Source organism: Pararge aegeria, chromosome 3 (genome assembly GCF_905163445.1).
Source record: "Pararge aegeria chromosome 3, ilParAegt1.1, whole genome shotgun sequence".
Classification (NCBI taxonomy): Eukaryota; Metazoa; Arthropoda; class Insecta; order Lepidoptera; family Nymphalidae; genus Pararge; species Pararge aegeria.
In genome coordinates, this window is record NC_053182.1 from 6,002,039 (window position 1) to 6,019,889 (window position 17,851).

The window sequence follows — 17,851 nt, forward strand, 5'->3', positions numbered from 1 at the left end:
GTTCTATTTGTTTCTGTATTCTATAGATTATAAAGATAGATAAAAGTAAAAAAACAATAATTAATTATCCGTAGTTAGCTACAGTAGGGCCGTATCTTCTAAACTACTAGATCCATAAATATATACGAGGTTGTTGATGTACCTAAGTTGGCTAGTGGACATATTATCTCAACGTTGATTTGTTCTATGAAATATAATACTTGTACTATCATTAATAGGCTAATAAAATGCCTGGAATATATGCGTGTTTTGAAATATAAATGTGTAGAAATTGCTTCAGTATTTTTAAAATAAACTTTAAAACAAAATGGTTCATATAGATAATAAATCACGGTCAGTGGCCAGGGTATCACAGGTATTCGTACATTTAGAATTAACCTAATTCGTACTTTTCAGCATAGTCCTCACATATTTACTAAACATATCAGATAGTTATGTTAAGTAAATATGTTAGGACTATGCTAATACCAACTTACTCGAGCTAAAACCGATATAATACCAAAGGTATGAAATCGATTTATCTTTTCACACTGAAAAAACTAATAAATTAAAAAAAAACATAGAACTAAATAGAACACGATATAATAAAACCAAAGTGTTTTAAAGTTTTTTTTAAAGTCGATGTAGTTGCCACTATTGCTAGTATATATATATAGGTACCTACTACACAGAAATAGTAAGCAATCTTTTATTATCAGCCACTGACTGAACCCTGATCCTGATAGGTATATCTGTAGACGAACCGGTTGACTCTAACTTTACATCTTGAAACAAATACAACCTATTTTATAGAGTACTTAGTATAATAGTGCAAATCCCGTTGCACACAAATCTCTTAAACTTAAAAGAATTGACACATTCATTACAAGTAGTGCCATTACTTTTACTGTTTATGATACAAAATATAGCATTATTCATAGACCCATCAATTTAGTTTAGTTCAGAGATTTGTACCTACCTACTCCAGAAATGGCACCGCTATATACCTACTTATCTAGATAAATACCTGCAATTCATTATTTTGTTACCGTATCAGTAAACATCTTGTTATAGGTATTAAATATGTAGAAATGAATAAATCTGATGATTCGTTATGTTCAAATGCATTTTATTTCTCCTAAATATACCCTTGCCTTATTATGCGTGTAGATCTACGATAACTAATGTACCTACTATCTAGTAGGTACATTATTGATATTGATAAGATATTGTTTATCCATATCAATGCATCCGATATAAAGTACTACCAGAAAGTGCCAGGTTTTTATTTTTTGTCTGACCACAGTCATTACTTGAAATAAAATATTCTGATACTAATTGCATTTTCCAAAGATAAACACGAACACATTGATGCTGATTCTGTTGTAATAAAATCTCTGAACTAAACTAAATGGAAGTGACATAAAGTAGTACTGTCCTTTTCTTATTGTTTCGAGTGAAGAAGAATAGCATTAGCATTTTAGTTTAGTGAAGAGATTTGTATAAAATAGAACCAGAAATAGGCTTTTTCCTCTCGGGCCTTTCCTTAGGGCCCTCTTTAATCGATACTGGAGCCAAAACGATATTTTTTTTTTATTTTTGACCGTCTTTATCTTGGCCGCCATGCATTTTTTAAATGAATTCATACATTTTCTGCAAGATTTCCAAATTCGTTTTCTTAGAGAACATCACCTTACGCACCGCCATTTTAAATTTACGTTATCCAAGTCAAACAAAGTTACTCTTTATATAAATGATCGTTTAACATAACTCTTAGATTTGAAACGAAGATCCCGAAGCATTAGTGGATAATTTCAGACAAGTCAAAGTTACACCTAATACCAGCGCTAGTTGAACGAAAGAGGCTTTGTTAGATAACAATGTACTATGTAAGTGTGAGAAGGCCAAAAATGTTTACGGTCTGGTCACTACAAGGAAAAATTCTTTTCATAAAATATAACAAAATATGTAATATTATAATGGCTCCATGATGCGTACATAATTATCAAATTCATACCGTTTTAAAAGTCAATGTTCTTTTTGTTGTTTGTATTCATTGAAAAATAAGACTCCTAATTTTTCTTTCAGTGCCTGTGAGTTACACGATTTATACAAGTGGAAGCGTTGACAAGAACGGTTCTATGCAGGTGCGACTGAAGTATTTGTTCTTTCTGGCTACTGCTTTTGGCGGGAGCTTTCTCATTCTATCCATCAATAGGATTGCCGAAGTTGTATATCCTAATGAAGCATCTATCGAGATCAATCGGCATAAAGTGCTCACGAGTGTTTTCAGTGAAAGTTATACGATAAAAACTAATGGGTGTACTATACCTGCTTTGAAACATCTAGGGGAAGAAGTTAAAAATCTTGTTAAATATCCGAAAGAGATAAAACCCTGTCCGAAGTCCAGCCTTGCACTGCTAGCAAACAATAGAACTCACATCTGGGTGCGAAACGAAAACAAAGAACATTATAATTTTACCAGCGATAGAAACTTCGATTGCTGTTACAAATCCTTCTACCGTCCTTTGTATATCCAGGACATCACAGCAACATACATCGATAATCGTGTAAATTATAGCGAATGTAATAAATTCACAAACGTCATAAAGGTGGCCGATGAATTCGTGAAAGTTGAATGTAATGTAGATAATGTTAAAGTTTATCAACAATATTTTGCGTTCACACCAAAAAAGAAGCTATCCTACGATATTCCGATCAACAAAACAGCATACAATGTTATTGTAATGGGCATTGATGCTGTATCAAGGCTTAATTTTTACAGAACTATGCCAAATACATTAAAATTCTTGAGAGAAAACGGTGCTGTAGAATTACAGGGCTACAACAAAGTTGGTGACAATACATTTCCAAATTTAGTACCAATGTTAATGGGATTTTCAGAACAAGCATTAAACACTACTTGTATTCCGCATGAAGGATCTTCTTTTGACAATTGTCCCTTTATTTGGGAATATTTCAAGCAGGCAGGATATTATACAGCTTTTGGTGAAGACAGTTCTAGTCTTGGAACTTTTAATTACGCACAAGCTGGATTTATTGGAACTCCCACTGATTACTATATACATACATTTATTAATGAAGCAGAAAATAATGTGGGAGTTAATAAAGATTTCAATTCTTTATTATGTATGAAAGAAAAATATTTCTATGCTGTATTATTGGATTACATAGAAAATCTAACGTTAACTTTGAAAACAAACAAGTTGTTTGGATTTTTTTGGGAGGTAACAATGAGTCATGATTACCTTAACTATCCAATGGTGATGGATGACGATTACGCACAATTCTTCAAAAAACTATCTGCTTCTGGCTATTTAAATGATACAATTGTAATTCTTTTAAGCGATCATGGGATAAGATGGGGCGAAATAAGATCAACAAACCAAGGGCGACTAGAGGAACGTTTACCATTTGTGTACATGTTAACACCTCCCACATTTCGTAAAAAGTACTACAGAGCGTACAACAATTTGAAAATGAACAGACATCATCTCACTACACCATATGATATACATGCTACTCTATTTGATCTTATCAACTTGGAACAAATAGAAAATGAAATGATCGAGCATCGTAGCAATCAATTATACTTGGCTCGCAATAAAGGTATAAGTTTGTTTTTACCAGTACCCGGAAACCGTACATGTGCTATGGCTTATATTAACGATCATTGGTGTACGTGCCACAAGGGGAAGAAACTATCTGCTAGAAGTACAAAAGCATTGGAAATTGCTGGTCGGTTGGTACAAGAACTTAACTTGCTGATGCATGATTACAGCCAATGTGCTCGATTGAAACTCGTTGAAGTAATAGAGATTACAGAAATGGAAGTAAGTTCGCCAGAACATGATTTCGAGTGGAGGGAATACATGGTAGTAATACGGACGGAGCCTGGTAAAGCGGTGTTTGAAGGAACCCTGAGAAACAACAGCGAAATGTGGTCACTAGCCGGCACCGTTAGTCGCCTTAACCTTTATGGTAGTCAGAGCCGTTGCATTCACAACCATATACTTAAACTGTACTGCTACTGCATCTAACAGATTTACATTTCGAACAATAGCACTTGCAGCTTGCAGTTAACATAGTGATTAATGAAATATCGGCCAAATGCGATTCGGACTCGCGCAGCATTATCTATAAAAGCGGCAAACAGAATAATATTTTATTTTATTCTGTTTTTTTAGTAATTAAGTATTTGTTGTTATAGCGGCAACAGATATACATCATCTGAAAATTTCATCCGTCTAACCATCCCGGTTCATTAGATACAGTTTGGTGACGTTGAAGGAGCATATTTTTCGTTTCTCATCATATGACCAAAGTACTTACTCCATCTCACACGGTTGTGCATTATCAACTAAGTGTAAATATATAAAAATATTACGTTAATAAACTGTGTTTTAATGAAATTCGTCATTAGATATTAATTTGCTTTGTGGCTGTAATTATTATGGACATAAAGCCAGTTATAAATGGAAAACCTACAAACAAAAGCTGTTATCGTACAAATGATATAAAAAGATACTTGTCAACTGCGGTGGGCACGTAGCACACCACAAGAATCTTTTTGGTCCCGTATCTGAGTATGCACAACACCATACAGAACGTAAACGCAGGCCTAGGTCTGTGCACGTAAAGGTTTCTGATTTAAAACCTTTCAATGTACCATTACATGCCTGTTTGCAGGTTGCCGTTAATGCGAGTCAATGAATGTGTACCCTAGGTCGTCTTTTCTTTTTAATTTTGTTTTTTTTCTTTATTCTTTCCCATAGGGATTCTCTTTGCTTGTCTACTTTCCTCATAATTTCAATTCAATTCTTCTTCTTCTTCTTTTGATTTATGGCTTTTCGTAGTGCCAAAACAGCACAATGTACTTTGCCAGTGTCAAGTAGCTTGGAAAAGGCACGAACTAGAGTGGTCAGTAAAGAAAAAGAAATGTCTATTTCATAACTTCGACCTGCAATAGTAGTTGTTAGTGAAATGAACTAAGTACGCATGAATTTAACAATCATTTGAAGATAAAATAGAATTCAAATTTTATATCCAAAATATAAAAATCATAGTTTTAATTTGTTAATAATTCAATTCTTGTTTATGGCTTTCCTCATAATTTTCCAATTTCTCTATTTAAACGTCAAAGTTCGGTTAGAGACGAGCAAGTAGACAAAAATATCGATATTTTTTAACATTCCTTACTCTAATTATAGAGATAAATATCAAATACAAGCTGATTTTGTTGGTCCTGCATGACGCGTGTTTGTAATATTTATTGTTAAACTATCCGAAAAAAAATTGTGCTTAACATTAAAATAATTTTTATTTTATTGATTATTATAAAATTACGCTCTATTAGAGAAAACGCCAGAGGAGTTGGATTTTAGAAAATTCCTCGCATTCAAGGAGTCTAGTAAAATTATATAACTAGAGTCATGTCATCAAAATTCTATTGAATTAAAATAAAAACTTTAATTATATTATCGATAATCGCATTAAAATGTGTCGATATGTTTTGCTCCAGCCTATATGCAAAATTCTTTAAATGTCAATGTCACTGTCAGTTATCGGTAAATGGTTCAAAATTAGGTTTAGTTGTTGCATTTTAGAAAAAATGTGTAGAATTTGATAGGTATTTTCCAATAAAATAATACAAATGGCTCTAACGTGTAGGATTTTAAATATAAATAATTTATTCATTCGGAATATTACTAAAACCAAGCCGGTGAAATGGAGTGTCCGGAAACACTATCCTGTAAGACTTTTCTGCAACGGCGTGCGATATCAGAATATTGCTTTAGAGAGGCCTACACTTTTGGAAAAAGAAGTAAAGTTGTTAGCTAGGCCCGTTCGACAATGTACGACGCAAAGTGGCGATCCCAAGCCTAAACAGGAGCCCGAGAAAAAACCTGGTCTCATACAAAGGTTTAAGCAAATGTATAAAGACTACTGGTATGTCCTCCTCCCTGTACACATGACAACATCAGCTTTATGGTTCGGCGGATGTTACTACTGTGTAAGAAGGTAAGTTTTCATAAACAGGTTTTTTTAGGGTAACAATTAACTCCTGGTTAACCTAAGTAAGCTAGAAATCAAGACTCATGTTTAATAAATTTGTGGTAATGCATATTTATTTGCAGTAAATTATAACACTATTTTGGTCTAGGTACACACATAACCTTGTAAAGGAAAAAGAAGAACAATATTTTGTAAAAACTGTAGAAGTCATTTATTTTTTCACTAACAAGTTGGACCATGCCATGCAGATTTTTCTGACATTCTGACAGTCATTTTCAGTATTTTCCTTAAGTGGTTAAGGTAAGGCAAGGCGAAGAAGAAGAAGGTAAGGCATTTGCACAATATTCTTATGTATATACCCTATTGGGTTATTGCATCATCAAATTGCATGTATTTGTTTTCCTGGTCTTCAAATTTTCTCTGTACTTGTTATATCTCATGATGACATAATAAAATGTTGCATCAAACTATGGTACTGGATGTTATTAGAGGTATCTATGTATAATATAGTTTAACTAGATCAAACAGTAAGTTAATGTGTTTCTTATTTATAAATTCCTAAACTGGAATTTATAAAAACTAAATTTCAACTGGGCTGGCCAGAGTGGGTTTGGTCTACTTACTACCATGACTAGCAAAAGCAATCTGCTTTCTAATTTCCATAAGACAATTTGTAAGTAATTAGTCATATTTCAACTCAAAGATAAGCACATTAGGTCCACTTATTTGTTATGGTTTTGTAGTTAAAAACTATGGGATTACAAGTGTACAAATGTCATACTTTGGAATGAGACAGCAGACAACTTAGGACTAGTCAATAAATAATAAAGAAATGTAATATCATATTTTCTTTTCAGTGGAGTAGATGTTGTAAGCCTTATGGAATCCCTAGGTGTGAGTGAAAAACTCCTTACACCACTGAGAGAAACTGGTGCAGGATATTTAGCACTTGCACTGGCCTGTTATAAGCTGATTACGCCTCTGCGATATGCTGTTACTGTTGGTAATAACATTCACATATCAAATCAACAAATAGTCATAATTTACATTAACCTGTAGAGTTATTATCTCAAATGATTGCTATGTTCTTTACAAGAGAATATATCTTAAACCAAAACCTAATTGCTTTGTAAAAATTTTGAGTAATCTGATTAGGTACTTCATTTATATTAAAGGTGGAACCACATATGCAATAAAAAGACTGACAGCTATTGGTTGGATCAAACCAGTCCCTTCAAGAGAAAGAATCAAGGAAATGCTGCAAGAAAAGAAGGATAACATTCAAGATAGATTTCATGAAAGTAAACAGCACTACCAGACCCAAATACAAGAAAAAAAAACACAAGTAATGGATGAAATGCGACGGTATAAGACAGAAATGAAAAATATGAAAAATAAAGTTAAAAAAATGTAAAATGACCTTTTTCAGAAGATTCATCTTTCAAAGCCTTGCATATATAATTTAATTCACAAACTGGGAAATTTAAAAATCTTTGTATACAATAGTTTAAATTATTTATTGGTTAAAATATATAAATACAAAAGTATTATTTAACAAAGAATTGTTTACTTAATGACAAATGATTATGAAAAACACATTTTAGGCATCAAAATGTACAAATATCATAAATTAAATAGATTAAGTACCTACATAACAGGACAGCACATAACTGGAATGCTTCAATGGTGCTATTTCTCTTTTAGGCAATAATCATAAGTATGTATATGGTATAAATGTAGTAAGAATTAATAGAACCAGATGTGCTGTCTCTTGTAAGAAAATAAAATTAATAAATGCATCAAAGACATAAAAATAAAATAATAAAATTCATTGATTTGACAGGTGCAAAGGCAGTAATTTATATGTGCAAAATATATGAGGATTGGTGCTCAGGTCCTTCTGGCAGCTATTCTCTAAATAACAAAAAGATTTTCAATAGTTGTTTTTCGTAATACACAGACAGAATTTCTAGATAATACGAATAAGAATACTCGCATAGTTCTCTTTTTACAAATTCAACCCTTATCTGTCTTTTGTGTTTGGTATCATGAAATGTCTAATTGTTACTTAGTAAAAACAAAAAAAAATAAGAAAAAATACATTTATCTCTTTCTAATATTTTCTGAATTATCAATTGATAAAATGGTAATTACATTTTGCACACTCAACTCAACTAACGAAAATAAAAAGAAAGGAAATACCGTTTACATAATAATATTATGCAAAGAAAAAAATTTAGCCCTAATTAAATCAGAAATGTACTGCTTTACTATTTATGAACACTTGAATTCCAATGCTATTGGGTAGCGAGTATAAGTAATTATTTTTATATCACATAAAAAATGTAGGCAAGAACCTTTTCTGGCTCCATTAAATTGCATTTGATTATATCAATACCTATCTATCTAACAATAATTATCATGCATACACTAAAATCGAATTAATTTATTATAATCTACATTTTATTTCTCAGTCGCACATCTATACCAAAAACCACTACAGTACCACCAGTTCTAATCCCATTTCCACTTAATAAACTATACAGCACATATAAAGTTGTTAAAGACTACCTAACATTAAAGCTTGAAACTTAAAATTGATTCACTTCGATTCAAACATATTGTAATGCTAAAATTTGTTCTACCATAAAAATAGCTACATACATTGAGCATATGGATTTACATATGATTTCATTATAGATAGTCCCATACCACGATAACGAGAAACAGTACCTACCACGTAAGTGATTTCGTAAACTACAGGAAACATTGACTTTTACTCAAACATTGAGAGTGTGGCAACACCACTGACCGGATTCAAGTTGAAATTTGCATTATGTTTAGGCTTCAGATTGTTTTGACGATTGCTAAGAATTCCTTGAAATTACTTATTCTTACTGAAGTTGTCTCAATATTCATTAAAATGTCTTCATTAAAAATAAGTAATTTAAGAAAAATTAAATACCTAAAATACTCAATAATTTCTAATTAAATAGTATTTATATAGAAAACGTTCTTCAAATTTTATTTAAAGATATTTCTATGGGAAAAAAATGTACTGAAGGGACTATCAACGTTTTCTTTTCAACTAAAAGTAATTAATCTGGGCGATAAATGATTACATTTTGAGACTTTTAATACTACTCTGTTTTCTCATAAATCCTCTGCAATCTCCAAACTGCTAGTTGTAGAGAAACTGCAAATTAATGAATTTGGCTTAAATATAATTTTTATCATAAATTTTATAAAAAGTCAACACGCCTCTTTCCTATTACTATAACCCCGACCTTTAGTAATTTCGCGAATACCTCTTCAATAAAAAAGAGAACATTCAAACAAAGCAGGTGTTTTGGCAAGGTCAAAGCAACACGTCGCGCCTGTGTCAGAGCTGGCGTGCAAATTTGCGTTATATATGCGACCAGTCACAAGTCTTGCTTATGGCGCGTTTTGATTGGTCATAAAATTTCACGCCACTGAGGCGTATATATCTCAAAAAAAACATTACAATTGGGCCATTACACCTAGTTCGTGTAACGTAAAGCCAGTCAGGCTTCCGAACGGCCACTAAAAGTTATTTTTGTACTTAACCGTAACTTTTAGCTACGACAGAGCGGAAAATGTTACTTATTCAATAACTTTTAAGACAGGTTGCCATTCTATCTTCATACGACATGCATCATTTGAAATTGCTAGTTGTAAACTAATGATAACATGATGTCAGGATGAAAGAAACAGTCCGAAAAGTTACTGAATACTGCACTGTCATAAATAGGTATTAGATCTAATGACAAACATGATTGTTGCACCATTATGGCTAGCACATACAGTGACAAGCATCGCAATGCATTTTGCATTGCAAAAACTGTTTGTCAAATTATTTTTGTACGGTTCAATGCATGCACAGGCGTATAAATTACTATTGTATAAAATTTACAATGCAAAGACTTGCGCTTCTCCCTGTCACGCTTACATTAAGCTCATTTTTAGAATTTACGAGACTAAATAAAATGTCTGCGTTACATACAATTATATTCCCACCCACGATAGGCAAAGTAATGAAATTTTCAGTTTTCAGTTTTCTCTCAATCCAATTGATTTGTAAGAAGATGTAAAGTTTTAAACTTAAACCTGAAAAAGCTTTAAAATACCACCATTCAAAATAGTTATTTCATATATACATTAAGAAAAATGTACAACATGAGACGTCCGTATTAGTCTAACGCACTTAGGCTTAGGCAATTAAAGCATTGCGTTTAAAAATGTGTTGCAATAAATTAAATTTAAAATGTTTTTTTCTGTCTGAATTTATGTTTCTTAATATTTTTAACTTTTAGTTTGCATTAATAAGTAATTAATACAAATATTGTTTACATGGATTATTGGATCAACGCAAATGTATGGAGAATTAAAACTGTCACTGAAGTCTCATAATGGTAAATGGTGATTGGCGCGCCCCTAAGTGCGAACAATGCATAGACTAATTATTTTTAAATCTAATAACGCTTTCACTACTACCATTCACAAAAGTTATTTATTTGAACAATTCAATTAAATCACAGCTTTTTGCAACATCAATGCAAAAGCACACACAACTGTCTCAAACAGTATTCAATGTTACGAGTTAGCCCATATACTGGTAGGAGGCTGGGGAAAGGTGCGGCGCTGGTGGCATTCCGGGCCCTGTGGACGCGCCGATGGTTGACAAATGGCAGGCGCGACACATCAACTTGCCTGTGAGGGATAAAATAATGATTAACACATTTATCCTTTCTGTTTGACGGGACACTGTCTCAACTAGTTTGGAAAACAGGTCAACTTTGTCTGTGTGCGATAAAGAACAAAAAAATGGTCGCATTTATGTTTGATGATGATGGTCGCGTTCATAGCTTCGTTCAATCGTTAGTATATGGATCATGGATCTGTACTTGTTTATTGAACGGTTAATACTGAGGATTAATCAAGACTGAGGCCACGGGGTTTTCAAAACAAAAATGCATCGTCTGTGATGATGTATTAAATAAGACTGAATAATGATATATTCCATTAACCTCCTACACCACCTCTAAAATGTAACAATATTATTATGTAAGTCAAGTCTTATTTTCGATTATCACGATGCATAGAGACTAACCTCCCACGCAAACGTTCGTCAAGAACTGATAGACAATTTTGGATAGAAGCAGGCGTAATTACATGTTTTTTTTTATTAACTTTAGGCTAGCGTTCCCATGCCCGTTAGAAAGCAATGATGAGGTCTAGGTTGGAGCACGCTTGCCTAGAAAAAGCCTATTCACTCTTGCTTTAAAGGTACTCGAGCTATACGTGGAAGGAAACACAGTTGCCGGGAGAGCGTTCCACATCCTAGCGGTACGTTTCAGAAACGTGGATAAAAAACGTTTCGTGCGTGTTGATGAAATATTAACCACATAAAGATGCCTCCACTCACGATAGGGAATGATCGCCCACACGCACACCTAAGCCATCAAGAAGAGTTGAAATCCATCGCAGTATCAATGGAGAAAAATAGCGCAATGGACTGCTGAACAGTTACGTCATTTTTTATTATTAATTTAATTCTTTTCTGTTTCAATTGAAAACATGCAAGTATTCGCTAAACGCATCACAATGACGGCGCGTCACGTCACGTCACGTTAACTGGCTCATAATCGAATGCTATCAAAACATCAAAGGATATATCGATAATGCGGGAGACTTTAATTCCAATGTTTGGTCACAAAAGCGCATAAATTACGATAAAGATATACACTTTGCGATATATCGGATTGAAGTCCGTCGTCAACGTGCCATCCGAAACGTTAATGTAAACTGGTTGTCACTTACCAGCTAGTGGATAGCAGCGTTTGTCGGGCTCGTCGGTTAGCTGCATGCCACACACGCAGCACATGTAACAGTCCACGTGGAAGTCGCGGTCCATGGACACCACGCGCACTGTCTCGTCGGTCCCCTCCACCGGGGTTATACCTGCGAACACAGCCGAAACAACATGACCTACTGTTTCACCAACATCATCATCAACCCATCACCGGCCAACTACATGGGCCTCCTCTTGTAATAAAGGGAATTTAGTTTGGCCGAGTGCATATTGCCAGACTTCACACACCCTTGAGAGCGTTATAGAGAATTCTCAGGCTTCCAGGTTTCCTCGCGATGTATGTAAGCATTTGACATATTAAATTCCTTAAACTAAAAATGCACCGAAAAGACAACAACAGTTTGAGTTTCAACAAACTAGATGTTGAAAGCCTGCAAACTCGGCTGTGATTCCAAAAACTGTGTACCCAGTTTGTAGAAACTCAACAGCCGAGTTTGCAGCCTTTCAACATCTAGTTTATTAAAAAATTAAATGTAGAGAGCTGAGCTTGCATCCTGAAATCATTGGATATTTAACTACAAAGTCGAATCCACTATTTAACATATAAAAATTACAGAACCGACAGGATTTGAACCTGCGACTGTGGCAATCGGGGCCTGAGCGCTTCCAACATTAAGCTACGGCTCGCCTTCCGCCAATGTCAAAATTAGTATATGCCTGTTTATGTGTCTTATAGTTACTGTAGCGCCATCGAGTAGAAAAACTCGAGATACTTTTGAAACAAGAGACAACACAAAATCCATAAATTAATACTAATGTTAAAAAAAAGCACTAACCTTTGCCACAGCTAGCACATTTAGGAGCGAACATTCGATGGTAATCGTTGACACAGTAGATTTTGTTGTCAACATCCACAGTGAAGGGAACTCCATCCAGACACTCATTGCAGATGCAGCAACGGAAACAACCAGGATGATACGACTTCCCCATAGCTTGTAAAATCTGAAAAGATAGACCTTATTCAATGCACTTAAAACATGTAATAATTTAAATACAGAAGAGGTGCAGAAACCATCCTAGTAAGAGAAGAACAAGAACTTACAACACAGTTGTTTCATTTTATTAAATATCCCATGGGAACTAACCATTTTGCCAGAAAAAAAAAGTTTATAGAAACAATGAAATATATGTAAAAACAATGTTGATGGACAGTGGAATGCAAGAAATGTTTGCTGATTGGTTTGGTGTAAAGTAATGCATAGCATACAAACGATATTTTTATAAATATTAACAAGTTTCTAATATCTCAGATTCTTTTCTGAGGAAAAAAAATATCCTATGTCCATCTTCAGGATACAAACTATACATGTAATTAAATTTAAATTAAAACATTACTATCAAAGAATTACAATTTCAAAGTACAATAACAGTTAATTCCTAAAAATATGCGACAACTGAACATCCTGTATTGCGTTGCTCGATGAACGTTCGTGGCATTAACTTACCGCATTTTTAAACTACCTGCTTTGTTATCCACTTAAGGTTTTTTGTAAATAGCAATAGTTTAAATAGTAATAGTTAACATTACTAATAAAGTTATAGGATATAGGTTTAAATAAGATTGTTAGTTAATATTAAAATATATTTATAGTACCTACCTGCCTACCTACTACCAATTTTAAACTTCCGATGTATCTACCTAATTATATTGAAGGAATTTTATTTATATGGAATATCTTGATTGATGTAGTAAGTAGGTGGGTGTTAATTATTTTCTGTAGATGTTACCTTTTGTCGACGGCACTGTGGTGTACGGCAAAATTCGTAAGAATTTATGATTACACCATAATAGTTTTAAGTCTACTTGTGAATTTTGGTTAATAAATTATTATTATTATTACTATGTGCCATATTTCATCAAAATTTGTGCAGCTGGGCCGACCAAAGAAACAGACACACTTTTTTATTTGATGATAATATTGGAACATAGAATATCTGAAATTTAACATAAAATTTGAATTTAATAATTAACTGTAATATGATAAATTTGACAGCACCTGTATCTGGAAATATATTTTGTATTACAATTTTTTGGTGCTACTTCAGACAGGCTGTTACACAAATTTCTAAACTTTGTTTATCTTAGTAGTCTTTGATAAAATATATCTCCTTATAATTTATGTTATCTTTATGCACTTTGGCATAACATTTATCGCCGGCTTGAATTCGTATGAGGGCACTTGAGGTCTTGAATTCGTGTGAATTTTTAGGTGGCAAATCTGGCATGTTTTGTATTTATGATCTGGAGTTTTGTAGCAATCGAAGTTAAAGGTATAAAAGCTAGATAACTAGAAATACAGTTCAAGAAGTTCAAAGGTGGCTAAAATGGGAACAGATAATAATGCAGATTGATAAGAGCTAATATCATTGTTGCTCATATTGAGTGGATACACAAACAAGTGCATGTACTAGAAGAATAATAATATATTTGGACCTTATCTGCTTACAGTTCTAAGAATTGCAGTGGGACATTTTAATTTATTTTTAAATATACACTTACCATTTCCATTATTAGATGCCCACATATTGCACATTTTTCTGCAGTTTGTTGAAATCCAGAGTACTAAAAGAAAGGGTTTGAATGTATTATAGGAATAAGACAGTTTATTTAAAATAAATTATTTTGAATGAGACATTAATTTATACATTTCATTTGACAATGTTGCTCAATGGACAAAATTTAATTCACCACTTGTGCAAAATATATTGCAAAGCACTGGTACCTTCCATGGGAGTCAAAGGGAGTAACTAGACATAAGCAACACAAGATAGTGGAGTGAGAGAGTGGAGAAATCTGTATAAAAGGTCTGCCAGTGGACCTCTTACAATTGAGATGCTAATTACTTACCAGATAATCTTCTTCACAATATACTTTTCCATGAACATTATAGAATGCCTTGCCTCTTAAAGCCCGGCCACAAGAGCAGCAAATAAAACAGTTGGTATGGTAAAGATTACCCATTGCTTGGCACGCTTGCCCTGCACCTGTTACTCCAGCACCACAAGTGTGGCATATACCTGAAAGGAACCAGAATTTATTTTTTACTTTAATCGGTTTTTACGCGTCGTCATAACGAAACGAACGGTTAATCGCTTTAAGGTGGAGGTGGTTAAAAACTTGTTTTAATAAAAATTATTAAGGAAAAATGTGGTGGCATAAACCCTTTTCACTCTTAGAGGAGACCTATGCCCTGAGTGGGCTAGTAATTGATTTATTATGAAAATTGGTCTTGATAAGAACTTGATTTGACAGATAAAGATATTGGAACCAGCTGGTTGTCAAAAGAAGTTTAAAGATTTACACTATTCCTTTACTCCATAATGCTTAGTATAAATTGAATCAACATACATATATATATATATATATATATATAATAGTTGAATGATGATGAATCTGCTTAATGTAGAAAACAATCTGTTACTGTTATTCTACATTACCTGAATTGTATGATATTGGTCTAGCTAAAGTTCACATTATTGGGTTTTCAGGAGTAGATAACCTAAAAATACTGCCTTACAAAGAAGAATAAAAACACAGTATAGGTATGATGTCTAAGTCCTTACCAAAGTATTCTCCTTCCTCATCCTGTCTCTCCATTTCTTCCTCAAGTTGTCTTGTTAGTTCTTCTATTTTACGCTGTGCTTCACTAGGCCCCGGTGGGCGTGGAGGTGTAATACTGTAAGGAAGAAGGCTCTTCCCACGACCTCCGGAGCCTCGTGATCCTCCAGACAGCTGTGAGACTGAGCTAGGAGTCGGACTAGGTGCAGGTGACTGAACAGGTGAACACATAGATGTTAACCCCGAGGCCATATTACGTGAACTTATTGATTCCGATGCTAGAGACACATTGTCCTTATTTGCTGCAGCTACAGCAGCAGCGGGAGATCCTCCAGTCATACAAACATAATCAGACCCATTAGTATCCTCTACAATTTGCATTCTATTAGGAATAGGTTTAAGGTTGGAAATATAGCTACCATTAACAGCAGGCTTCACTTTCCCCAGTCCATTCCCTATGTGGGTTGTAGCTGGTTTAGGATGGAAGTACTTTGGAGCAATGACTGCCCCTTGAACCTCTGTAGCAATATTTGCCTTAGGTCTTTGAGCACTTGGTGCGATTGACGCATAAATAGCGGTTGAAGGAATTGTCACAACTTTATCATCAAAACTTACAGAGCTGTTATTTTTTAAAAGAGCACTGACATCAGTGTATTTAGGTGGTGCAGACTTCATGACGGTATAATCACTACTGGAGCTGTCTGTTGAGGAGATGTAGGGTGGTGGAGGAGGGGCCTTGTCTATTTTGTTTTTATCATTCAATAGTTTCTGTGAGCTGCTTCTGTTTATAGTAGTGTTGGGCACCTGGGGTCCAGGAACCGAGCCCTGCTGCATGTATTGCTGGTCTGGATTAGGCTGCACTTTATAGTCAATCTTCTTATCATTTTCAGGACAAAGCATATTCTCATAGAGCAGGGGATTTAATTTAGTTTTGTTATTAACAGGAACCTGTGGTTGTGCCTTACTGTACCGTGTGTTGTAGTACCCTTCGGCGACGAGGGGCGAGCTCTGATACAGCTGGTGGTAATACGGAGGCTGCGGCAACTGTTGCTCGCCGTAATACTCAATGTTTTCATACACTGGTTGCGGATACTGACTATTGGTATTACCGGGTATTTCGTACAAATCTTCGGTTTGGTAACTGAGCGACCTCTGCGAAATAGAGTCTATAGATCGCGTAGGGCTAGCCGGAAGCGCAGTAGTGTTAATATCACGTTTATTGATTGATGCTATCGTCTCTACTCGTTTGGGAGTCGCAAATTTGGAGGACGCTATTACATTCGATCGCTCGTAAAAACTGTAATCTTGCCGATTGAGAGAGGCATTTTCTAAAGTAAAACTCTCTATCGCACCGACAGGTCTAGTCTTTGTTTGAGCACTTAAGTTGGAAGTCGAGGCAGAGTGCGCTTGCTCAGTATCATTGTCATCTTTGTTGGATATTTTCAAATCTTGCAAACCCAGTACACACCGTTGCTCTTCGGAATTGGTCCTTCGTGAGGAATCCATAACTAAGCAAAATTGGAAACTACTAACACAAGTGAATACTACAATAAAAACATATAAAAATGATTCATAATAATTTTGTTCATGTAATCTTTAACAAAACATTGTAAAAATACTTGTAAAAACAAAATTAGTGTTGTAACTTTTTAAGTTTTTTAAAAGGTGTGGACTGTGGTTTAACTTTTACCCAATAGTTCAATGAGAATACAAACATTCATTACTAATTAGTGAACATGGACAAGCATATTATGATCAAATGATTTAACGTGCATATCATATCATAAATGTGAAAGAGTGATGTTTGGATGTTTCTTACTCAACCACACAAAAACGGCTGAACGGATTTGAATGAAATTTGGCATGCATATAGCGTTTGCTATGGAAAAAAAGATAGGCTACTATACTAATACTAATTTTACAGAATGTGCACATTTATGTTGTTCCCTTAATCATATAACATACACATATACAAACATAAAATTTTTATTGTTTTTAGTTTTGGTTTACTATTTGGATTTTAGTAACATAAAAATCAGAATTCTTATTGATGCAGGTTGCACTTATTCTAGTTGTTTTTTTTCTTCTTCTGGCTTTACACAGATTGATTATAATATTTCATACTAGCTTCTGCCCATGATTTCGTGGTCTGCGTGGACTACGTAATTGGGTCAAAAATAGATTAAAAATGTGAAAGTTATAAAAAATTCAATAAAATTTACACCCGACACGGGTGTAAATTTTACTTACGCTACTACGCTTACGCTATATTAGCGAAAACAAGTTGTAATATTACGTTTCAGCTATTGCGTATTTAAAGTGGTAGAGTCGCAAAACTTATATTTTTGTTTGACTCACATAGTTTAAATTAATCCGCGTGTAAT

At 34.1% G+C, this 17,851-nt stretch overlaps 3 protein-coding genes across 3 annotated transcripts; 2 read left to right on the forward strand and 1 right to left on the reverse strand.

The window, feature by feature from the left end:
* The first annotated feature begins 1,969 nt into the window (after nucleotides 1-1,969).
* On the forward strand, nucleotides 1,970-4,358 carry LOC120636962. Its single transcript, XM_039908540.1, has 2 exons — nucleotides 1,970-1,973; nucleotides 2,068-4,358. The coding sequence occupies exons 1-2, from the start codon at nucleotides 1,970-1,972 to the stop codon at nucleotides 4,038-4,040; spliced, it is 1,977 nt and encodes a 658-aa protein (XP_039764474.1). The 3' UTR covers nucleotides 4,041-4,358.
* A 1,208-nt stretch (nucleotides 4,359-5,566) lies between these two features.
* On the forward strand, nucleotides 5,567-7,493 carry LOC120637257 (uncharacterized protein C18orf19 homolog A). Its single transcript, XM_039908999.1, has 3 exons — nucleotides 5,567-6,021; nucleotides 6,873-7,018; nucleotides 7,191-7,493. Exons 1-3 carry the CDS (start codon nucleotides 5,654-5,656, stop codon nucleotides 7,427-7,429), a joined length of 753 nt encoding a protein of 250 aa, XP_039764933.1. The 5' UTR covers nucleotides 5,567-5,653; the 3' UTR covers nucleotides 7,430-7,493.
* A 2,146-nt stretch (nucleotides 7,494-9,639) lies between these two features.
* LOC120637176 (LIM domain-containing protein jub) lies at nucleotides 9,640-17,077 on the reverse strand. Its single transcript, XM_039908851.1, has 6 exons — nucleotides 15,473-17,077; nucleotides 14,757-14,926; nucleotides 14,409-14,471; nucleotides 12,685-12,850; nucleotides 11,857-11,997; nucleotides 9,640-10,746 (listed from the first exon to the last, which is right to left on the reverse strand). The coding sequence occupies exons 1-6, from the start codon at nucleotides 16,971-16,973 to the stop codon at nucleotides 10,637-10,639; spliced, it is 2,151 nt and encodes a 716-aa protein (XP_039764785.1). The 5' UTR covers nucleotides 16,974-17,077; the 3' UTR covers nucleotides 9,640-10,636.
* Nucleotides 17,078-17,851: the final 774 nt, after the last annotated feature.